The sequence below is a fragment of the Hakea prostrata genome, chromosome 5 (genome assembly GCF_041222555.1).
Source record: "Hakea prostrata isolate BN-2017 chromosome 5, UWA_Hpros_2, whole genome shotgun sequence".
NCBI lineage: Eukaryota > Viridiplantae > Streptophyta > Magnoliopsida > Proteales > Proteaceae > Hakea > Hakea prostrata.
In genome coordinates, this window is record NC_142604.1 from 17048652 (window position 1) to 17073187 (window position 24536).

The following is a 24536-nucleotide window of genomic DNA, read 5'->3' on the forward strand; positions in this document are numbered from 1 at the left end:
TATAAGAGAAAATACACAATACAATACTCTTATACAATACTCGTATCTCTCACTCAGACTACCACCAAAAATGGCACCATTTAATCCACTTCATTGGAAAATTACAATGTGGAAGATTAAATCAAACTAAATTTGTGTTACGCCACATAGTTCTAACAGTTGATTAACCTACAACTCTAAGATCAACAACTTGTTAAAATTCTGCACAAGCAGTAGTTAAACACCCTGACGACCTCTCTCTGTTATTAAAACTCAAACCAGAATAGACTCCTCTGCATCCTATTGTTTAGTTCTTATCATGCAATTCAATTGATCAGTAAAGAGTACTAAAAAAATTCCAAATGTTAATTTTTTTGGTGAACAATTCCAAATGTGTGACATAAAAATTCTCATCATTCACAGAACTCCCTAAAGAAAAACAATCAAATATATACACATTCTATTGAATTATCCAAATTCATAAGGAGAACAAAAAGAAACAAAGGGAAAATGAAGAAAGAAAAAAAAGAAAAAAAAAAAAAAAAAAGGAAATTGGCATCAATTTATCATTCTTGAAAGTAAATGGCAAGAGCACTAAGATCAAGAAGCTCCAACAGAGAACTCCTTCAAAGTTCACGTTTTAAGAATCCTGGGAGCTCCAGCTTTTCTTACTCCACCAACCACTGCCGTTAAGGAGATGCTAGACTGCTTCTTCTTCTCCTCATTGGCCTTGCTGTTGCTCCGCACTCGCAGAGGATATCTGGGAATCTCAGTGCTTCCACTAATAGAGAAATTTGCAGGGACAGATTTTCTTAAGTTCCCAAATTTCTTTAAATCCCTTTTCTTCCCAGATTCATTATTAACACCCAGATTACAAACACTCTTCCTGGAATCCTCCTTTCTTTCACCACTCCTTTTCCCCTTCAGCCTCTCATTCCTTCTAGCTGAGTATTCATCATATAATCTCCCTTTCTCGAAGACAGAAATCGAATTAGCAGTAAAATAATCAGGAAAAACGGTATTACCCAATTTGCGGTTCCCAAATTCATGTTCGATCATCTTCGCCAAAGCCCTAAACTCACATGAGATGGATCGGTATTCCGGTCGAGTATCCAAATCTTCCATTTCCCACGATTTATTTCGGGTATGTGGTTTCGCCATTGGACCTGCAGCAATTATAACAGAAAAATAAATGGAATATAAAAAAATTGAAGTTTGAGAAATACGATATTATTGAGTTATTCATCTAGGATCACCCGATAGGATTGGAACGGTGGAGGAAACACTGGTGCGCAAGATCCCATTAGGAAGACGATGAGTCGAGGAAGGCGATCTCATCTTCGACATTGAAGCTTCGAATTCGCAAAAGGAGGCTGCAACAAAAAAATCTCAATCTCGTCCGGAGGAATTTCGTAGGAAAGATCGATAGAAAGAGGATAAGGAGAGTTGAATTTCTTTGAAGTCTGGTTTCTTTCTTCTATAAACAAGGGATGTCAATTTAAATGAAGAGGAGCGTCACCAACAGTCATTTCAACCGAATGGCCGAAAGAGAAAGAAGTAGATGTCCCACTTTCCTGTTAAAAGACAATAGACAGAGAATGTGACTAGGTAATCCCTTCTTTTCCGGGATTAAATTTCCTTTCCTTTTTAGAATTTTTTTAAATATATTTTGATTTAGATCAAGCTCTTTATGGGAAATTGATGCGCACTCATGCGAAATTTTGGATCATCGAATCTGAAATTTCGATCGAGATTTCAATCCCAACAGCTGAATATCAACAGTCAAGTTCGATCCGGCGGTAAACAATGTTTGGCCGGCAAAAAATGTTTGGCTCTTCAGTCCTATGCATTAACTTAAGCGAGGTCACTCTTTATGGTTTGAATCTTTTTTTTGGTGAACACTTCTTTATGGTTTGAATCATGATGACAAGAGAGGTAGGTAATTACTATGATCACCTGGCCCTGGGCCAAGGGATATGAAATGATTATGCTACCCCTATAGATGAGGAGGAATCATAGTTCTTGTGATTTTTGTGGACATTCTTCATTGGTTGTTGCTAGGTTGTATGGGTGGCCTTTATGGTTTGAGCCTCACTTGGCTCATCCGAGTCTGAACTAGACTTGCTCAAAAATTTGGCCCTAAGAATGGGTTAAGAACAAGTCAAGTTGACCCTTATTTAGGGTTAGCACTCTTTAGGATTGTGTTTTTAATAAGTGCTTTGGTAAAACTAGGGCAACAACATAGAATTTTGTATTTTTATTTTTTAGTTAATGTCAATGTCAAGGCAAAGTTGAATGTCTAAATTGGATTTGTCTAGCCTTGTCTATCTTTTTTTGGTACGAAGTTGAAAAACTTCATTCATGAACTTGAAAGGAAATACAAACATACATAAAAAAAAAATAACAAAGTACAAAAGATAGATGCAAGAAAAACATAAGGTTCGGTCCGAACCAAGGAATGGAAATTGACCAAATTTCATAAATGCAATAGACAAGGTCATCCAAGCTAAGGAATGGGTTGAGCCCAATAAATTCTTAGAATAATGGTTGTAACAACCACAACAACAATTAAGCACAAGGAATATGACATACGTATCCTCCATCACAAACGCCCAAATAGGCACCACGCCACAAATGGCGAACACAAACACATTATAAAGATGGAAATACACGCCACAAGGGCGGAAAGATAACATGCCACAAGGACGGAAAGATAGCACGCCACAAGGGCGGAAACGACAACGACGAAAACACACCGACAATGACCAACAACACAAGACTCTCGCAGAAGCAAAGCTTCCAGATCCACCAGAGGCACTTCCAGCTCTGGCGTAAAACCTTCAGATCTGCGGAATGCACGACTATATCTCGCATCTACTTGAGTAATAATTTTTTATTTTTTTTCCTAGATAACTACAAACTTCCACCGGTGGGAAAAAAGATAGCAAAAAGAGAAAACAGAGAGAAAGATAAACTGAGATTTTTGCTTCTGCTTCCTCGTTCCGACTAATTTGCTTAAAACGAAGATGAATGCGAAAGATCCGCTATCAGTAGGGTTTGAGGAGGAGAGCCTCGATCCGACTAACTAGAAACCTTGCGGTGTAGGGGGGCGAGAAACCGGAAACTTGGAAACAGCGGAGAGAGAGAGAAAGGAAAAAGCGAAGACGAGGGAAAATGAGAAAGGAAAAATGCGAAAGATCAGAGAGAAACAAAGGGAAGAAAATACCCTAAACAGAGATAAACAGAGGATCGAAGGGAAAGATGCTAAGAGAAACGAAGTGGAGAGAGGAACGAAGGAAAAATAAGAGAAGATGAGGTGAGCAGATGGAGAATAGAGCTGGATAGAAGAAGAAAGGAAACAAGAAAGCAAAAGCAGAGAGGCTCTCCACCTCAAAGCACGGCGCCGATCGAGTTCCTCAGAGGCGCTATCAGTAGGGTTTTCCGCGTTTTCCAGTCTTGTCTATCAATGTTAAGGTTTTAAAAAGCCCAATCCAAGTGACCCTAGGTCCCTGCATTGATATAATCCATATGTCAAAATACTGATCTCTATGATTTCACTAGGTGAGTCTGTATTCACCTTGAAATTAAAATCATTTGTCTGTTGGACATTTCAATTTTCAAACCATAATTTGGAATATGTAAATTTTGGAAAAAAAAAACTATAAGATCCATGTAATTCAACTTAATTCATTTGGGAGTATTTTGTTGTAGTCAAGAAAGGCTGTCATGTTTTTCGGAAAGCTAATAATGTCATGGATCATCTGGCAGCTCAAGCAGTTAAGGATCAATCCTCCTTTTATTTTGATTCAACACCCCCTTCCCCAGTTTTATGTTGGCTTTTGTTAATTGATAAACTTTCTTGTTCTTTCTCTCGTGGTTTTAAATTCAAATAAACTGCTAGTAAAAAAAAAAAAGATGAACTTACATAATCTAGCAAGGACAGCCTTGTCAAGAGGGAATTCAACAAATGGTCTCGATTCCAATCCAGAATCCATGGTTGATAGATCTCTATAGTCTATCTTCTACAACTTTAACTCTTGAATAAATTTACTTTCAACCCAAAATAAAATGAAGGTGAACTAAGAAAATTTGGTTTTTTTTTTTTTTTTTTTTTTTGATGTGCCAGTATTTCCTTTAGAGTTCATTAATGAAGATTTTCAATTTCTTTTTTCCCTCACCTAAAATCCTTGCCCATTCAATCTATATGTACATATACTAGTAAAATTTCTTTTTTGGACAAAGAAAGTAAAATATGTAAAATATTACATGCATAAGCTGGTTAATTGTCATTACTTTCATTTTTTTTCAAAATAATTTAAATATTAAAGGGTTTTCATATTGAGGGAGAAATACTTTTTTTTTTACCCCTTTAACCGCATTATGAGATTTTTATTTAACATATCTTTCTTAAGTCATTAGAGTTTTTTTTTTTTTTTTTTCTTTTAATTTTTTTATTTAATATGTTGAATAAAATTAGGTATTAAAATTAATTTGGTCCAATGTAAAATCTACTATAAATTTGATCAATAAATAAATGAAATTGGCCTTATAAACAATACAATGCACCAATTACAGTCAACAAGTACGTAACAAATAGGACAAATTGGTCCAATGAAAAATTGACCACAAACGAGTCACAAAGCTTCAACAATGTAGGGGTTGCTAGAGTGATAAAGACTCATACCTCTAGGTTCGACCCTTACAAACAACAGATGTAATACATGCATCCCCATGCATAAAACTCTCTTGCTTTCAAAAAAATAACAATAATATAACTCTTTGACGGTATTTTAGGCAATGTGATCAATTACTGGTAATTATTATATTTTAAATAATTTTATCCATTAATAATAACAATTATTATAAATTCTCTCCTATTTTGGAAAAAAAAAACAATTATTATACTTATAAATAGAAATTACAATTTTAGATATCATTTATTAAAGATTTAAAGGTCTAATGAATTGAATGGATAAGGGTATTTAAGAAAATGAGAATGTAGTCATGTTCCTTGAGTTCCTATGGCAACGATTTTGTGCCAATTTGCCACATTATCAACTTTTTATGCTTATACGCCAAGGTGGGCAAATTAGATACAAAATATGTACTGAAATTTTGTATGTTTGAATATAGATATACACGTTTCTCTATCAAAATGGACACAAAATCTTATATGGTATATACAAAATGGATAATTTTTTTTAATAAAATAAATAATAATAATAAAAAGGTAAGGGTATTTTTCATCTGGACCCCTTGAAGTTTGGTCCATGTCACTTTTAGTCCAAAAAAAGTTCTCCTTTGCATCTGGCTCCCCTGTGATTTTGAGAAATGATAAAATAAGGACATATCATAATTTTGATGACCAAAATGCCCTTATGGTTTCGATTAACGGTTCATATTAAAAAGACAAATTATAATTACAAATATAATCTTTTCATTTTATATTCAAGGGTTTTAAGATTTCAAATTTACAAAATTATGCCCGATATATCAAGCGCTAAACTAATCGTAGATGGCTTACCAGCTGGTGCCGAAGCTATCGTCGATATGATCTCCATGGATCAAATACAGTATCTCAAGATAGCCTATGACCTCTTGAAACCACAACTCAAGCAGTTTTTCTCCCAAGATACCCCAGATTGGATCGTTCAAGATTTTTTTCCCCATTGGATGTCCGAGATTTTCCAGGAACTCAATCTCGAAATCCCTGTCATCTTCTTCTCAGTCTTCACCGCTGCCTTGTTAGCCTTCCTCGGTCCACCAGAGTACCTCACTGTTGAAGCCCAGAGTAAATATTGGTCAACCCCTGAAACCCTAACCTCTCCATCTGAGTGGATCACCTTTCCGTCCACGGGTGCTTACCGACCATTTGAAGCAGGCCCTTTACATGTCGGTTTCTTTGGTAACAATGCCTCAGGCATCACTGACACTGACCGAGTCGAGATCACGGTGAAGTCTTGCAAGGCGATCGCTATATGAAGCTGCAAAGATTTTGAAGGTGAATACGGTCGATTTGCTGGAGAAGATCTGTCTTTCTGATTAATGGTTATGGGTTGTATATTTCTGTTAAAATCAGTCAGGTATTGCTTGTGGGTGCCCCTGGAACACAACTGAAACTAGGTAAAGTGTGGAATTACAAATTCATATTATTATTGTAATTCCTCAAAAGTAAATTTGTATTGCGTTCCTGCTTGCCCGTATCTATTTTTGGTGAGGCGTCTTCTCTTTGGCAGCACATCAGTATTAGTTTGACGCTTGATATTTCGGGCATAATTTTGTAAATTTGAAATCTTAAAACCCTTGAATATAAAATGAAAAGATTATACTTGTAATTAAAATTTGTCTTTTTAATGTGAGCCATTAGATTGAAATGGCATATATGGATACAATCTTGACCTTTGCACCATAAGGGCATTTTGGTCATCAAAATTATGATATGTCCTTATTTTATAATTCCTCAAAATCACAGGGGAGCCAGATGCAAAGAAGAATTTTTTTTGGACTAAAAGTGACATGGACCAAACCTCAGGGGGTCCAGATGAAAAATACCCTTGTTTTTTTGAGCAAATTTCACCAGTACCTATAATGGAGACCTTGAAGCACTGACTCCCCATTTTATGTTTAAAAATACTAATACTCCAAAATTAGATTTTTATTGGATACATTAATTCAATTTGTCACCGAATATCATTAAATCACTATCAATCTTCTTCCCATTCCAAAAATATGCATATAATAAATAATGACTTAAAGGTTGTTAGTGACAAATTTGACTAATGTATTCAATAAAAATCCAAGTTTGGGGTCTCTGTATTTTTCAAACATAAAGTAAAGTACACTTTAAGACCTCTATGTTGGGGTGCCATGCAATTTGATTTTCTTTTATGTCCAAAAGAGTTCCTTCTTTTAGTCAATGGTAGTTCCTCTTTTTTTTTTTATATTTTATTTTCCCCGTAAATTTGTCCCTCCCCCTCAACTTAATTTATCATTTGCTTCTCTCGTACATTTATTCCTCCCTCTGTAGACTAAACAACAAAACAGCCACCACATCAGTGAAAACTGAAAACACAAAGAAGGCTAGTACTAAATTGGCGATGGAGCAACCCCACAACAACTTGATCATGAACCAAAATTGTTCTATATTTGACAAATCAATTCCATATGCATGTATGACTTCATGGCCCAATGGATAAGGCGCTGGTCTACGGAACCAGAGATTCTGGGTTCGATCCCCAGTGAAGTCGTTTTGTTTTTCATTTTTCTCAATTGGGGGCAACGTCTACTTTGGCCGGACTTTTGAAATTTTAGATCTTAAACGGACCAGGCGACTCCTTTCTCCTTACCCACCTTGACGATCTCAATTTTTAGGTCTCTCCCTTGCACCATTTCTCACAGGCTCTGAGGTGTCTCCTAAAACTGAATTGTGAACCCCTTTTTTTGGGTAAATAACTGTGAACCATTGAAGCTTTACGTAATAATGTTTCTCATGTCTACAGATAGACAGAGAAAAAAATAATAATAAATAAAAAGCCCATTCTCATAGGGTTGCTGGTAACAATTCCCGTATTTCTAACATGGAATTCGTATTGCAGGTCCGAAAATTCGAAGGTGTAGCCGGGTAAATTTCTGGAGTGTCCGGATAGAAGTCCTTAATCCATACCCTGAACCCATGGATCTGGATTCTTTTGTTGAAGAGCCTGCCTTGCTTGGTAGTTAGATGTTTAGAAGGCAAGTGATGTCTGGAGATATCCAGAATGAAGGTAAGACCTCCCCCATGTGTTAATTATGGTTAGGTTGTACTTGGACTTCAACCCCTTGAGCAAAGCACCCTTGTATAGTAATATACTAGGGGGTGGTTGCTAGTAGCGGTTGATTGGACCAAACGACCCCTCAAGCGACCGCTTGGTCCTGGTTGCGGGGTTTTGCCATATTTTGCCCCCAGACTTCTATAAATAGCAACCCTCGTCTATTTTATGAATATTATATTAGGAATTGCTGTTTTTTGTGGATAGGCGACAATGGAGACGTGCTGGAAGGTGATCCGAAATGCTGTTAGTGATTTAGAAGCTTCTCCCGTCTTTTCTAGTTGATTTGGTTGAGGTAAGTGATTCCCTGTTCACTTATACTCTACTCTTGGCTATGATTAAAGTAGATTTGTTTTCCTCTTTGGTTGTTCATGATCTTCTTATTATAGTACCTATCTTTTTAATTCTCTTGACGAGATCAGGTCCAAAAACGAAACCCTGCTTTCGTGAAAATGACTGATCTAGTCAACAAGAGGATTCTAGGTAACCAATTTGGTGTCAATTGTTAGGTTTCATATTACCCTTGGTTATGGGAGTGTTAAGTTTGAAATTCGAACTATGATCATTCAAAAATTGGATTGAAAACGGATGATCAAAAGCCTGAGTTTCGAATATGAAACTCACTGTTTTGGGGACGGTCACTAATGGCGGTTGCTCAGCCAAAGTGACCGGCCTAAGTGACCGGCTGGTTTCCAGTGACCAAGTAACTTTTAGATTTTGTCCGATTTGATTCATTTGACTTACATATTATTGTAACCCTGTTTATATGTATCATCTATTTCCAATAAAAGTCTTATAGTTGTCTCTGGTTTGCAATCTAGAGGATTTTTACTTATTTACAAGTAAGGACATACAAGCTCATCTTTATGTAATGACTTGAACATGCTAGTCTAGTGTCTTTCAATACTGTTCTTTCATTTTATATATTGTTGTACCCATAAATAGCATGTTGATCTTGTTATATGCTTGTTGTTTGTATTGTCATTACATATGAATTATCAATCATGAATGTGGTATGATGATGATGGTTTGTGGTTCTGATGGAAAGGGTATTCCATTGTGATATCTTAGCTTGGGATATCAGAGGGCTGTGATATAGGATACATGCTCGCTGATGTCTCCAGCACTGTCATAACTATTGGATGACATACCTAGGCAGAGTCTAGAGTTGCGTGGCTAGGTACCCCACATACTACTACCCTTTTGGTAGGGGAATTGAAGCCGGATGACCCGTGACGATAGTGGTGTGACTCTGTTTCATCCTACAGCGGTAACCGGTTGTGCGAAGACTCAGTGGTCCACTGTTGGTCATACAATGATAGGGTTGCATATGTTAGGGTTGGGCTCATGGACGTCCAACAAACGGATCGAGTGTCGTGAGGAGTCATGAGAGCATTCCGCCCCAACAATATGTGGATGATCATAGGGTTATGGAATGAAGTCCACTAGCGGTAACCAGTCCGTGAGGGTTCTCATTCCTAGGTTGCGAAGGATACTAAACCGAGTTGGTTGGTACCATAGGGGATGTATCTGGACTTCATGTAATATGTTATCATTATGACCTGCATTGGATTAGAAACCTCGACATGTGCCAGTACTCATGCCAATGGTTGTGGTGAGAGAGTGTTGACTTAACCCCAGCCATGGTTTGAGAGCCATGTGTGGACTTACCCTTTTTCCCAGATCCTTACAGAGGTAGCAGTCCTTGCTGGATCAGAGTGACTAGACCTACCTAGAGGAGGGCTTATGTATATCTTAAAGCATGTCAATTGTTAGAGACTTGCATAGTTAGATCTTATTGGTATTCATACTTTGCATTTCATACATATCATATATTCATTTCTAATGGTTTGACATACGGATGAGAATTATTGTTGTTCTTACTGAGTTCACCATAACTCTTCCTTTATTTTTCTATGTTATATTAGCCTGTACAGATGGAGGATATATGCCGGAAGATGGATTGGATTTCCTATGAAGGAGCCTTCTCGTATGAAGAGGATGTGACACCAACAATGGGAAATGGAGATAGCCTGTGCGGGAGCTCCTGCGAGTGCATGGAGTGCGCTTATAGCACCCATTGATTGGTGGAGGAGACAAGTTGCTAGACAGTTTGCCCATTGGATGGATAAGAATTGGAGAACCCCTCACCTTGATAAACTTGAGTCTAAGCTTTTAGCTTTAGACAAAGAAAACCGGAAAGAAACTTATTTAAACATTTTGAGTTGCTTCCACTGAACTCATATTCTTTTTGATCATTTATTCTTTCCTTGATTATTTTATTGGAGTATTTGGACTCCTGTAATCCTTTTATTTAATTATTGAACTTATTCTTGCTCATGATTATCTTTACTTGCATTTATTATTATTGATGGGTAAGACCGTGGATCCGTGACAGATCACTCCCACGGGTTGTCGAGCGAGTAATCGAGACCGGCGGGTGGGGTGTGACAGTTGCAATAAGGTTGGTTAGGATTTGGCTTTTTGAACTCTGAGGTTGATTATGACAGATCAAATCAAGCCCGTACTCTTGATTGGCCATAATTAGGAGATGCTGAGTTGAGTAAGTCTTGATTGATCTTGTCTCCGACGTTGTCCTTCATCACAACAAGAATAATCTATTATCATGGTTGAAATTAGGGTTAAACTAGGCAATTTGCCAGGATTAAGCCACGTCTTCTGGTTTGATAATAACTTTTGATTTTAAACATGTGAAGTTTGAGTTGTTTTAAGTGAATTAACTAGTAAGTAGATTGGTTCGGCTCAATTCCGTTTAATACCAAATCGGTTCAAAAGGTGCAAACCGAGGCATTTTGAAATGTCAAATCCAAGGAAATCTACCCTCTTCTTCTTCGTTCTCTGAAAACCGAAAAGCATAACTTGGAGGAGAGAGAGAGATTCTGCAAACAAGAGAAAGAGAAGAGAAAGAGAGAGAGTTGGTCTATTAAGGTTTCCGACAACGAGGGTTCTTGCTTCCAGCTGAAACTTGAAATCGTGTTGATGCGTCCAAAAATTGTTCAACCTTTAGATTCCTACAAAACAGATGTCAGACATGGGTCAATTGTGTCGTTGGGTAGCCACCTCCGAAAGTTAAATCAGTAGTTGGAACACCACAGAACTCTGGTCTGATGCAGAGCTTGAATTGAACGAATTAATGGAGGGAAACGATTCAGATACCTTCACCGTGTGTCCTCTCTTAGTTTATATAGGTTTTACCTATGGTTCATAACCGTTGGATCAATCATTGCCTCCCCTTTGTGGCTGCCCAATCATAGACTTATACCTCTCTTTTGAAGGTAATGGTAGTTACCTTCTTTGGCATGATTGCTCATCCCTTATTGGTGTTAGTTACTTTCTAGGACACAATAGTATATCCTAAATTTTAAGGAATCATGCCACCTTCTACAACTGTTCAAGTCCCTTCCTCTTCACGTTACTTGATGGTTCAACCATTGAGCCAGTCTTGACCGGGTCATCGGCCCGACCGTGGTTGAACCTAGCTCAGGGTTATTTTGTCTATATCACGTGCGAACATGATAGTGCGAAGGAGAAAAGGAGAGAGTGAGGACATTTGCATTGTGTTCTCGTCTTGCATCTGCTTGTTCATTCTCAAATAACTGAACGAGAAAGATTTGCAAACAATAATTTCCTACAATGGTAAGGACGAACACAAATGGCCTTTATCTCATCAAAGTTTGAGGGTACTCATTGACTCTCTTCTATAGGCTTTTAAATTTTCTTTAAGTCATGAAAACTTAAAGCTTTGTCTAAGAACCTTATTTTAAATAGCCTTTGATTTAGCCATTCTCTTAACTACTCGTCTTTTCTTTTCTTCAGTTCTTGAACATTGTGGAAGGCAAATGGGAATGTGAATCTGGTCCATGAGGGGGCTTAGGAGAGAGCATTGCTCGAAAGTATCTCTGAGATATAGTCGTTGGTTGATGTATCTGCATGGTCATGTATGATCTAGAAGCTGGGCACTTTGTGCTTATTGTTGATATTTTCACCCCAAAAATAAATAAATTATATGTGATATGGATAACTTTCTTTCAACGCCTTTCTTCTTTTGCTAAATTACCAACAATTTTAAGTTCAATTGTTTATTTTCCTGTGGATATCTCTGTTACTTTGAATGTTGATATGTGGGGTGTGAATTGGTCCTTAGTGTCAACCACTTCTATAGACTCTAGTATTATTCTGTTCTTTTCTGATATATGATTTGGTTAATATTGCATTCATTTAACAAGTATTATATAGGATGACACCTGAAATGCATAATTCCCTGTCAGATGATATTGGGTTTGTCTGTAATAAGATATTGTCTGTATGTTGATTCTAACTTAAGGTTCAATATATGAGTATTGTTGCAGCCTGACGTCAAGTTATCAAAACAGCCTCCCAGCAAAAATTGTTGGAATAAGGTTGCATGGGAGAATTGTTACATTTTTCTAGGGATTTTGCTTGTGCGGAAGCCTTTGGTACCGGATTCGCCCTTATATGAGTATTGCTTGTCTTATATCAATTCAAGCACAACGTCAAGTGTAAAAATGGCATCTATGGCTTTGTCAACTTTTTTTTTTTTTGTTGCCAACCCCGGTTTCCAAGGCTTTGCACTAACTAATCCGGTGTTTGACCTGGGTAGCACACTTGGCTGTGGTGGGTGAGTCTCCCAGCGGGGATTTTTTACATCCTCAAGGTTTTGATACTGGAACCTTGCTTAAGCTATGGATAGGTGAGTCTCCTGGTGAATGGCTACTTTCTACCAGGTTCCTTGCGCATTTGTGCTTGTGCATCTGGCTTTCCTTTTATGAAAACACACTCCTGTATAACTCAACTTGGAATAACCTTGTTTACCCAAAGAAAAAAAAAAAAAAACTTGGAATAACCTTAGTGGGGGCACAGTGCGTGCATGGTATTGGACCAGTCCAAACTGACTTCATGATCCTTGTGAAAGATGAACCCGGTCCTTGGGTTCAATATTATATTTAGTCCATTTATTTGTAAGGTCTTCGTTTAGCTGGGGCATTTATTGTAATCTTTTCTTTTTATTTCTGATGAGCTGAGCATTAGGATTTTATTTCAGTAATCATCTCAATTAGGAGCCATCATGTTTAATCCCAGCTTCAGGTTACAATTAAGAATCCATATTTCCTTTTAAAAAAAGTTAAAATTGTTGTTTCTCTCGGTTTCATTTAAATAACTTTTTTGTGTTTTTTAATTGTTACCAGAATTGTATGATAGATGCAGGCTGTGAGAGACCTTTTCCTCTGCTATCTTCTTCGTTCCCCTAGTACATACCTAGAAGGCTACTGCACTGTTCTGGATGGTAGTTCTGTTCCAATCTCCTCTCTTCCTCTTCCTATATCTCTCAGGTTCTGTATGTAGAAAATCTTTCATTCGGTGACCAAAGGCCCCAATTCTGGTTCTTGATCTTCCTTTGATGTATCCTAGATTGATAGACGATCAGCTAGGTCCTTCAATATCCAAACCCCCCCCCAACCCTGGTTCTTCAGCTACCTTGATGTGGTCCTGGATTGATAGATGATCAACTAGGAGTCAATTCTTCCAAGATCTTGATTAGAACCAACTTGTGGGATTAAATATGAAGTCTACTAGCTTTGGTTATGGCTTTGTGGATAGGGTATTGTTATTTGGGCGAAAATGGGATGATTTTGATGTTAAGGATGTAGATGCTTAATGTAATTAAGCTTGGCAACCTCAAATTGGAGATACGTGTGGTTCAAAAGAATTGCTGTAAGTTTCACTGCAATGAATTGGGTGAACCTGTCCTATTTCTCAGTGATGTAGATGGTATAGACTTAAAGGTGTCAAAATGGGATTAAAACTAGGATATGATGTTACTAGGGTTGGGGAGGTGATGGGCTTAAAATTTGGATAGATCTGATGGGTAGATTGGTGTAGATCTAACCTTGAAATTTGGGTATCTTGAAAAGTCTGAAAATAAGAGAAATAGAAAACAGGGGCGGATGGAGGCTGCTAAAATACTGGGATGGTGGAACCTTATGGAGCACAGGAGCATTGGGTTGAATGGTGATGGAGTTTTGCAGCCTTTGAATTCAGCTACAGTAAGGATCTTTGCTTGACTTCACCTAGGGATACTCATATTTAGGCCCCCCTGCAAACGTGTTGCAGCGTATGCTGTTTTTAAGCTTGGAGAACATTTAGTGAAATGGCACCATGTCCGTTTCACCTCTTGCGGGACAAGCCTCTGTTGAAACGGCAGCAACCTGTCGTGCCTCAGACTCTAAATGAATAACTTGTTCTTTCTCTAGGGGGTTAAATAGCTTAAAATGGCCTGGCAGCCATGCCATGTAATGGACGATTAAACGGCAAAAATAGAGGCACCAAAATTGGAGTGCTCGCTTTTTTAAATTATAACATTTAGTGAAATGGCACCAGCTCCTTTGTAGCCTTGCGTTTTTTAAATTATACTGTTCCAGTTGAAGCATACAATTAGGCTATTGTATCCACTCTAAGGGCACCATGCCGGTATTTCACAATTGTGATTTCCTGAAACGTAAGGAATAGTTGATGGACCAGGGCTGTGAAATTTTCCAGTTGCCTTGAAAGGAAAAAGACCAAAACAAAAAAAGGGGGGGGCCAAAAGAAAAAAAAACCCCCCCCCCCCCCGGGGGGGGGACATGATGTCGTTTTAAATTATAAAGGGTTTAGTGGCCATGCCGTTTCAAAATCTTGCAAAATAACATCATGCTATTTTAAATTCCAAAGGTGATTCATACATTTTAGTGAAATGGCATGGTGTTATTTCACAGCTGCAGAGAACAACACCATGCCGTTTTAATTTGAAATTTTTTTGTTCCTCGGTATGCTTTGGTTTAAAAAAATGTCATCGGATTCGTATGCATCGAGGTACCTCCATCGAAGGCTTTACTAAGTTTCTTCAAATTCTTATAAATTGAGAGTATTTTCTCACTACCATCGGATTCATGTATATTGCTTCAACTTACAAGAGTTGAATGCCTGGGAAAATAACAGCCTTTATGTCTTTCAGTGCCACAAGAAATTCTGGAAATGGTAAAATTGTCCTCTTAATTGTTCAACAGGATTGTAACCTTCTTTAAACCAAGCAAAATAAAGTGTCTGGACTCTGGAAATTTTTAGCTTTCCACCATGTCATGAGCTCTGGTTGCTATCATTTTTATGGACATTTATCAACATATCTGATCAAATTGTCAAATGCTAATTATCTTCTTTGGACTAATTTAAGCATTTTTAGCCTGGACACTTTATGGTTTCTTCATTACTTCAAAACTGCATCTATAATTTGGAGAGTTCGTAAATTGATTTCTCAAACCAATACAGAGTCTATGCATTTCAAATTTTCAGTTTGTAGATTTCATGTCTAGTGTAAGGTTATATTACAAGATCATAAGTCCAATCATCAAAGGAGAAATCAGTCAAGAAAATTTGAATACGAACAGCCCTACCTCAAGTTCCCAAAGCCCTTGAATCCAAATGGAAAGTCAATACAGGATTAGAAAAACTTGGACAGTCTTTTTAACAGATGATTTTATATATTAGGAATGAGGGTATCATTTAATATAAAGCCAGGTTCCACTCCTGGTCTTGACGGGATTCATACTCCTGATCTACTTGGAGGTGGCAGTCTTTATCGAATGTGACAAAACCAAGATGGAATATCATAAATTATACCGTAACCTTAGCAGGGTCATCAAATTTCCATCGGCCATAGTGTAAGGAAACAATCTCAGGATGGGAAGGTTATGCCCGGATGATAACTTCAAAGCTCATAAAATATTCACATTGTTCTCTTCAAACACACAACATAGTGACAAAGCAAGACGAGTGGGTTTTTTTTATACCGAAATTATACCATACCGTTTTTCTTGTACCGATTTTTATACTAAAACCGTATTGAACCATTTTTCAAAATATCATTTTCATACCATACCGTATAAATTCAATGCGATACGATTTTGATATGAGGGTTTTAAATTCAATACGGTATCATAATGAATTGACGCCCTTCCTGGTCCCTTCAGGATTGAGAACTGAAGTTTTCTCCAACAGGTGAAGGCTTCATTCTTGTGTGGGACTCTCCTCACATAAACTGCGGGACTCAAAACAAAACTCATTGCCTTCTTCAGTTTTTATAGGTATTTGCCTTTTTATTGGAGACCTAGGAACAGTGTGGTGTATAGATAAGTTACAGCTGATCCTCTATGGATGTTACATATAAATAAATATATAAATTATCAGAGTAGAGTTGATCTTGTTTCAGATTATATTAACTAGCAACCTCTGCTTTTTCCTTTGAAATTTACTAATTTTTCTAACCCAATTCTAAGTTGTAGATGGGTAACCAACTCTAAATTGAAAAAGATACATGGGTGTACAGTGTTTTGTTAGCAAGGATCTTCATTGAAAGTTGAAACCACAGGTATTTTCGAAATGGAGAACCAGGTGAAAACGCTGCTTTGGAGCATTATGAAAACCTTGGATCTCTGGGTCATGCATTGGCACACATTCAAATGGAAAAAATGGCCGAGTGCAGACTTGATGCCTGTACAAAGCTTGACTGGGTTTGTCAGGATACTGATAAAATGCTCACGTTTTAAGCCAAAACTTGGACATGGGCTTAAATATATTCAGGATAATGTCGGCTGTATTGGCTGAACTTGAGATTACTGGTTGTTGATGAATTGGTGGTCTTGACCATCCATGATGCCCATAAAGTTGCTCAGAAGATCCTGAAGAGGAAGGATAGTAAGATGGCTTTATGGATCATGGAGTGAACTCAAACGCCAAGAGGCCAAGTGCTTGTGAACTGTAGAACTTCCTTTGACAGTAATTACAGGAGAAGACTCTTGGCTCAGCTTCGGCACCTTGGGGAGACTAATCTGGGGAATTCTGTGATGAACCCATGTTGAAGCAATCGATAAGATTGAGTTCTTCCTTCTACCCATGATTTGGATGACTGTTAGAAAGACTAAGATCTAATAAGAGAACATACAACCAAATCAAAAGAAGTAATAGAGGTTTTTCTTACCTCGGTTTCAAGTTTGAATTTCAGCACCAGCGAATAAATTGATGGAGAACAGAAAAGATTTGATGAGAAAATTAAATGCCGATGGTGAAGATGAGTAACTCGTTTAAGAAGCATAGCAACCCGTGAAAAACTAATAGCAACCCGTGATGGAAGGTTAACATAATTAATTAATGAGAGGAAAATTAGAAACTTTCTTGGACGATTCAGATAACAATTTGCGCGTTTCTTCAGCCACAATTTAGTCATTAATTGATTAATCAAAATGACGAGGGAGTGATTGAACCAAAAGAGAGTTTTCTTTTCTGTAACAGCCATCAACGTTGTCGCGAGTAAAAAAAAACCGCCGTAACACACATAAGATAAGATGCAAACAAATGTATTGACATATTTGATTTCATTAATATGTAACAACTTACAATATCAAGATTCAAGATTCAAACAGTTATTGTTCAATTCACAACTAAAATTTACAAGGTCCTAATGAGACCGTAAGTAATCAAGATTCAGATTGTTTTGGCATTGCAAAACGACATAATGGGCACGTGTTCTTGTACTCCAACCACTTGATGATGCATTCGCTGTGAAAAAAATGTGAACAATCCAACTTTATGATGTCAGCTCCTCTCACGTAATCATCCATGCAAATCATACACAAGTCTGTAGAAGAGGCATTGTGTAATTTCTTTATCTCCAAAGCTTCAATCGAAGATTTTGAAGCAGAAAGCAAACTAAAACCTTCATCTACATTCAAATTGGCTTCAAATTCTCTCATTTCTTGCCAAATATCTACATATTCTATCATACAGACATCAATAATTATGACGATATTCAATTCTCCATTATTTTTTTCTCCATTATTTTTTTTGGCTTTGTGGAACTCTGTCTGCTTTTTAGAAACATATGTAGATATTTCATCTTTCAATCTCTCAACGGAGACAATAGGAATGTCAAGTTCGGTAAGCATAGTGTGGATTTGATACTTATTAACTTGAGGAATAAAGAGGCTATGAAACTCAACCTCAAATTGTTTCACCGGTAACAAATTAGTTGTCTGCTCAAGAATAATTGAATAGCAATCATCGTTTGGGAATGTTGCCCTAACATCCTTACGTGCAACGGCGAAATCGAATCTGACTCCGATTTCAGGTTCAGCGCTGACTCCGACAGTGTTCTCTCTCTCTTTAAACCGGTAACTGATAGATGAAATGATTGCCGGACGCCTTTGACGCAAAAAGTGAAGCATGATTGAGTGACCGGTGAAGTTTCAGAAGGAAGACAAAAGAAAAAGGAAAAATGGCAGGACGAGATGGTAAGAGAAGGGCTCGCCAGTTATATATAAGACTAGATTAAGACTCCTAGTCCTAGTTGTATTCTGTGATGAACCCATGTCGAAGCAATCGATAAGATTGAGTTCTTCCTTTTCCCCATGATCTGAATGGCTATTAAGTAATCATATTTCATATAAACAATAGAAATATTTGTCGAGTGAGTGATGTAAACCTGAGTTTTCTTGTTTAATAAGGAATCTCCTATTATAGATTTTATAGAAAAAAGCAGTGAAGAGCTCTCTTAAAATTGGTTTTCTCAAGTTGGAGTATAACTAGGATTAGGACTTAAGAGTCCCTGAATTTAGAAAACAGAGGTGTTTTTATCGTTGTCTTCACAGTTTGCATCTCTTCCTTCAGTTTCTGATCATCTATCAGATCAATGTGATCCTTCTCTGGGTTGGGTTACCATGCTTTTAATTCACGTTTTCACAAGTTCAAATCAACTGGGAGTCTCCGAGCTCTTCTTCAAATTGGTTTTCTCGAGTTCAATTTCGATTAGTTGTATAATGTATTATAAAGGGCAGCAAACATAGTCGTCAAGTTCTTCTTCAAACTGGGTCGGTGCTTTTATCACCTTGTGCTCTTCCTCTTGTTTGTCCAAGAGAGATTAATCATGATTTTGATTGCAATTACTGAACAGCGTTCAAAGTTTTGAGGAAAGCCCCATAAGCTCCAGTGATGGTAACTGTGATGTGATGCAATTCTATTAAAATCCATGGAGTAGCGATATGGCTGCCGGTTGGTAGTCCTCAGTGACTCAGTGTAAGGGTAACCAAAAGTTTCTGCAGTTGAATCAAGGAGTCGGAGGTTATTACAGTAAACCACAATGGCTTCATCGTGCAAACAATAATGGCCCAAGGTACTACTTCCTTCTTCCTTTTCTATCTCGCATGTCTTTGCCAGGCTTTTGGTTTTTGTTTCTGCATTTCATTTCCTACGTTCTATCTTCTATATGAATCCCAACTCCTAGAAGGCTACAAAACATCGAACTCTGATTAAAATTTGGGTCTCCGTTGTAAATCACTTGACTTTGGAGAATTAGATTAACGAATAATTTCCAAACACTAGTAGTTTGATAAACAAAAATCACCTAAACTTGTCTAAGATTCGCATAGAATCTTCTTTGCTTCTGCTTAGATTTGAATGGGAACTAATAATAAATCAGCTAACCAAAGGTCTCTTCTAATAAGAGGAATGTCAATTTCCTATTCCGCTAAATGAAAAATTCATCCAAAGACAAAGATGGAACACCCAGTCAATATTAACCATGAATAACAATGGAACTCTTCCAAATTGTAATAAACAAAGGGCATTCCACAAATATAGGATGAAGGTTCTCATATGCAAAATAACAAAGATTATATATCAAGACGATAATGTGCCCTTCTGGATGATTATGTCATCTCCTGGGAGCTTCAAATGTATTAGCCTCCGCCCAAAGACTGAATGGTGAGGTTGAATACGTTGACCAAATCAAGGAGTTCCATGAAACTCTTGACTTCTGATTCTCCGATTTCATCCGAAGCAAGTCAAAAATACCCAGGATGTTTAAACTCGCAGAAAAAAATGTCATCTACTTGCGTTTGATGGAGAGTGACACTCTCAGCTAAGGTGCAGATATTCTGCATAAAACTTGATTTAATGTGAGGGAAATACCTGTGAAAGTCAAATAAAGTCCAAGGCCTTTACCCTTCGGTATTGAAATAACATTGGATCAAGGCTTGAAAGATGGATAAGTCATATTTTTTCCTCATAGAAACACTGAAATTTGATTATTCATGCTTAACTGACCAGCAGAGCTTGCACAAGAAATACGTATTGTACTTATTATCTCTCTCAACCTACGCCCCTCCAAACCCCTTTTCTTCTTTGACTTACTTTAAGAACTCCGGAGGATGTAGTCTTGATTGATTGAGGGTCAGTTCTTTTAAGATCTCTAAAGAGAACCAACTTAAATGAGACCAAAAAAGGTTTCTTGATCTTAGAGTTATGTGATGAATACTTTAGAGATGAAGAACTGAGGTTTGTAGGTGTTAGAATGGGTTGAAATCTGGTGGGGTGTAGTTAATGATATATGGATATGATCCCCCAAGTTTGGTTGGATGGAGCTAAATTGGAAAAGACGAGGCTTCTTGGTTTTTGGGGTTTTTGGAAGTGCATAAGTTCAAGAGAATATCTATACCTTGAAATTGGATGGTCAAATAGGGTCAATTGGGATAAGGTCCTTAGGGTTGGTGGGATGATGTACCTAAAAAGAAACATATCTAATGCTTAGATTGGTGTAGATTTGACCTTGGATTTTGGGTTTCTTGGAAGATTTGAAAATTCAAGAAAGATAAAAAAGGGTTATACTAGAAAGAAAATGGAGTGTAGGCTGGCAGATAGCTGGATGGGGAGACTTAACGATGGGAATGCTTTCTTGAAGACTGTCTATTCAGCCAAAAAAAGATCTAGTCTTGAGTTTCTTGACCTCGCTTTAGATCTTTAAGAGTCTCTTTCAATCTTGGTCCTTCACTGACCAAATTTAACAAAAGCAGTATGCATCAGCATAATGCAAGACAATCACTCAAACCTGAGAAGCTTTATTGAGCATATCAAGTTTGGGTCCCTTTCCATCAAGTGGAACGGTTTTATCTGTACATAATAAGCTGGAGATCTGATCTGATTTGAGTTCTTAATTGAACGTTAACTCAACATTGAAACTAATTTAAGGTAGAAACCAATTGACTTAGACCACCTTAAACTGCAGCAAGAACACAAGAAATGGTTATTCGTACTTAGCCTGGACATTTAACTTTTGCGCCTGTAGAATAGGCCAATGAACACATAAACATATTAAACAAAAGCCCAACACACATAAATATCCACCCTAGGTTGATTTCAGAGGAAAATAGGCCAGTTTGGTGTTAGATCTGCATCAGCCCCAGCTTACCACTGTTGCTCATGAGATATTCAGATTGGAAGAGCAGATAATTTTTGCATCTAACATTACATCAGAATATCAGATTAATAGGAGATGTAGACTGCTAGTAACTCCACACACATGCACACACAAAAAAAATAAAGGCAGGAAAAGAATGGGGAGACTGAAAAGGGCTAGTTTTGCTGGTCATTAACACTCACCTGAGAACTGAGTTCTCCCCAGCAAGACCTCCTTGGTTAATTACAGACTTCACACATAAAACCCCTCCTCTGCCTCTCTCCCTTACATAACCCAAAACCCCTTTTAATTAACTGCTGTACCCTACTCAATACTGTCTTTGCCATCTGGACAACATTCTCTGTCCCCTGTCATAACCTAACGTTAGGGTTGCTGTAGTGAAGGATTGTCGTATGGAAAGATCCAATGAGCCCGTTGCAGCTTGGAACAACTCATTGTTGTGTCAGTTGAGTCATCAAATGAACTGGAAATTGGCTATTTCAGATAGTCCTCTTACACATAAAATAGGGATGCGAATGGTTGCATACCTGACTTTTTCCCTTTTGCTGTAAACTGTACCACATAAATCATCAGAAAAATGAAATCAAGCCACAGAAATGTTGATTAAGAGTGGCCATCATGTTTCCCTCCTGTATGAGAGGCCAGACTAATAAGAGAACATGAATCACTCATAGTTGCAAAATAGATTTTCAGTTTATTCTCGTCATTTGTATTTATATTTGGGATTTACTTTCTGACACATTAGGTCTCTAATGATTTGTAACCATACATTTTGCACGTTTAGTATGATACTTTTTTCAGGGGGAAAGATGTCTTTTGGGCATATTCTAAACTAATAGAGCTCTCCCTTTTGCTGAAGGGTCTGGCGATTTCCTTCTTGTTTTGCTTTTTTCAGTGAAGGTTTTTTGCGATTCTTACATTTTCGGTAAGAGAAAGCATCACTTTTTAGTGTAACTTTTACCTTTGAGGGTATTTCTGTTACTCCGATTCTTGATTGTGAGTGTTAACCCTCCCGTGAGGGGGTAAAAACCTCTGTTTCGCTGGTGAAGTTAGGGTTTTTTTTGGGTTTTGACATCGGTATGTTTCTTCACTTCTATTTTTTCAGGGTTTCAAAACTTCTCTCCAAAGGAACTGATTTCTGCCATTTTCTCTAGTAGTTGTAGGGTTTCGGTTATTCTGGAATATCTGTTGTGTATATTTGTGCTAATGGTAGGAAACGGTATGGTTTTTTCTTATTTCTTCTTAGAGTTTTAACTTTTTTCTTTAACAGAAACGGTATGGTTTTCTCTTATTTCTTCTCAGGGTTTTTACCTTTTTCTTTAAAAGACACTGATTTCAGCCATTTTCCTCTAATAGTTGCAGGTTTGCTTATCTTAGTCTATCCATTTGTCTTTTTGTGTTAATAGTAGTAAACGGTGCTTATTTATTTCTTTTCTACCTACTTCACTTCTCTGTTTTGTTTTTCTTTTGGTATTTTATTGATGCAGGACGTTGAACTTCCAAATGGAGGAATCATCAATACAAGAGGATGCTGATCTGTACATGCCAGATTTAATATTGAGTCCAAACTGCCAAGGTGATTCTGCTGGGATTATTTCATCAATCGACTGGACCACAGTAGTAATTGGGAAAGTGGTAGCTCCAAAAAGGATTCCAGGTGGAGCAGTAGCAAGTTCTTTGAAAAATGCTTGGAGGCTACACCATGAAATTGAAGTTCGATGCTTAAAGGAAAACTTTTTTCTTATAAAGCTTCAGAATGAGGAAGAGAAAGTTGTGGCTACAAAACAGGGACCGTGGCTTGTGAAGAATTTTCTCTTGATGATGCAAGATTGGGTTCCTGAATTACCACTAGAAAAGTACCCTCTCAATACTTTTGAAATAACCATGTATGCTGCAAATGTTTCCTCCGCACCTGTATAATGAGGATATTTCAATTCAGCTTGGAAGCAAGATGGGAATGGTTAAGTTAGTAACAATCTCAACTCAGCTCAAGGATTTGGGGAAACCCATCAAGATTAGAATTGAACGCAAGATTGATCAACCATTCCGACCTGGGTTTAGAGTTGGTGGGGATGATGGGTTTAAATATTGGATTGATTTGCAGTTTGTAAAGATTCCTCTTTTTTGTTATTATTGTGGGATTATTGGACACGAAGCTCATCAATGTTTAGTGAAGGATCTCATTAGGAAAAGAGGATTTCCAATTTTTTCACAGCTTCCTGAAAGAGTTGCCACTCAAATATGCAATGCTGATTTTGGTGATTGGATGCGGTATGGAAGCAATCTAAGCAGGCCTGCAAGAGGGCAACTTCAAATTCTGCTGGCTAAAGCCATTTTGATTGAGTCCAAGATGTTAGTGCCTGCATCTGCAGCATTTAGACACATAACTCTTCCTTTGCGGTTACAGAAGCTCGTGTCGGATCTCATTATAATGCAGGAGCAGATGCAGATTGGAGATATAGGGTTTGAGGGCAGCTTGCCACCTGTGCCGTTGTTGAATGAAGTCCCAAATCTGATTACATCTTCTCCAGCTCAGGTTACCAGTAACAATGCTATTTCAGCCCTAATTATCCAATCAGGCTCACATCAGATTCCAGGTATGTTTCAAACCACTTTGGAAAAGGGTAATAGGCAAGCCCAAGAGGGCCCATTAAGTCCAGCCCTTTCTACTACTGGGCCCATAAAATTATCTGAGGAGGAGATGGATCATTCTTTTAAATGCTATGATTTCCTAATGGATGTTGAAAAAGGCCCAACTCTTGACCCATTAAGAAAACTTAAGGGAAAGGAAATTATGGGCTGTCCAGCCCATTATCCTGAAACAAAAAATGACCAACATGCAAATACAGAAGCAGAAAGCCAAAATGACAACCATGCTAAACCGAATGAGGTAAGACTTCTATTACCTCATGCTTTATATGGGCTCACTTCTAAAAAGGAGGTTCAAGGAAATGAAATGGACAGTGACAAAGGAAAACTTAGTGATAATTCAGAGGACAAACTTTTACCAGTGGTAAACAGTTGGATTTAGGCCATCAAAATATGATTGAAGAATCAAAATTAGCTATTGCAGTTGCACAAAAGATAATTATCATGACTTCAGCACAGCCGAAGCCTTTTATCCCTCTTTCTTCTGTCACAATTGAAGAATTACCGCGTCCAGATGATATCACCCCAAATGGAAATCATATGTTCAAGAGGAAACTAGAAGAGGACCTGCAAATGGCAAATCATTTTAAGAGACTTAGAATTTCTGATGCAGACCAGAGCTTTACTTTGGATGCAGTCCGAAGAGTTTCTCACACTCACATGTTAAAGAATTGGGCTAGAACAATGCTGCAAAATCAGAGAAACTGGGATACAAAAAAGTCTATAATAGTTTCAAGTTCTTCACTGGAAAATAGCTCGGCAAACAGGGTGAGGATGGC

General features: G+C 37.6%; 3 protein-coding genes and 1 non-coding gene across 5 annotated transcripts; 3 read left to right on the forward strand and 1 right to left on the reverse strand.

Annotated features, from left to right (window-relative positions):
- Positions 1-224: 224 nt before the first annotated feature.
- On the reverse strand, positions 225-1513 carry LOC149015500 (uncharacterized). Its single transcript, XM_089156830.1, has 2 exons — positions 1236-1513; positions 225-1145 (listed from the first exon to the last, which is right to left on the reverse strand). Exons 1-2 carry the CDS (start codon positions 1324-1326, stop codon positions 613-615), a joined length of 624 nt encoding a protein of 207 aa, XP_089012956.1. The 5' UTR covers positions 1327-1513; the 3' UTR covers positions 225-612.
- A 3947-nt stretch (positions 1514-5460) lies between these two features.
- LOC149015501 (putative UDP-rhamnose:rhamnosyltransferase 1) lies at positions 5461-5961 on the forward strand. The gene has a single exon (XM_089156536.1). It carries the CDS (start codon positions 5461-5463, stop codon positions 5959-5961), a length of 501 nt encoding a protein of 166 aa, XP_089012662.1.
- Positions 5962-7153: 1192 nt separating this feature from the next.
- On the forward strand, positions 7154-7226 carry TRNAR-ACG (transfer RNA arginine (anticodon ACG)). The gene has a single exon. It is a non-coding gene; the product is annotated as a tRNA-Arg (tRNA).
- An 11600-nt stretch (positions 7227-18826) lies between these two features.
- On the forward strand, positions 18827-24242 carry LOC149015503 (uncharacterized). Of its 2 annotated transcripts, none has more exons than XM_089155847.1 (2): positions 18827-19026; positions 22596-24242. In XM_089155847.1, the coding sequence occupies exon 2, from the start codon at positions 22997-22999 to the stop codon at positions 24137-24139; it is 1143 nt and encodes a 380-aa protein (XP_089011973.1). In that variant the 5' UTR covers positions 18827-19026; positions 22596-22996; the 3' UTR covers positions 24140-24242. The 2 variants fall into 2 exon arrangements, with proteins under 2 accessions (XP_089011973.1, XP_089011971.1); XM_089155845.1 differs by lacking the exon at positions 18827-19026 and adding an exon at positions 21961-22033.
- The last annotated feature ends 294 nt before the right edge of the window (positions 24243-24536 follow it).

Bases quoted from the DNA above. Each gene is read 5' to 3' on its own strand.
- LOC149015500 (XM_089156830.1), bottom strand. From the start codon at position 1,326: ATGTCGAAGATGAGATCGCCTTCCTCGACTCATCGTCTTCCTAATGGG. The intron at 1,146-1,235 runs GTGATCCTAGAT...TAATTGCTGCAG, and splicing joins CACCGTTCCAATCCTATCGG to GTCCAATGGCGAAACCACAT.
- LOC149015501 (XM_089156536.1), top strand. From the start codon at position 5,461: ATGCCCGATATATCAAGCGCTAAACTAATCGTAGATGGCTTACCAGCT.
- LOC149015503 (XM_089155847.1), top strand. From the start codon at position 22,997: ATGCTGCAAATGTTTCCTCCGCACCTGTATAATGAGGATATTTCAATT.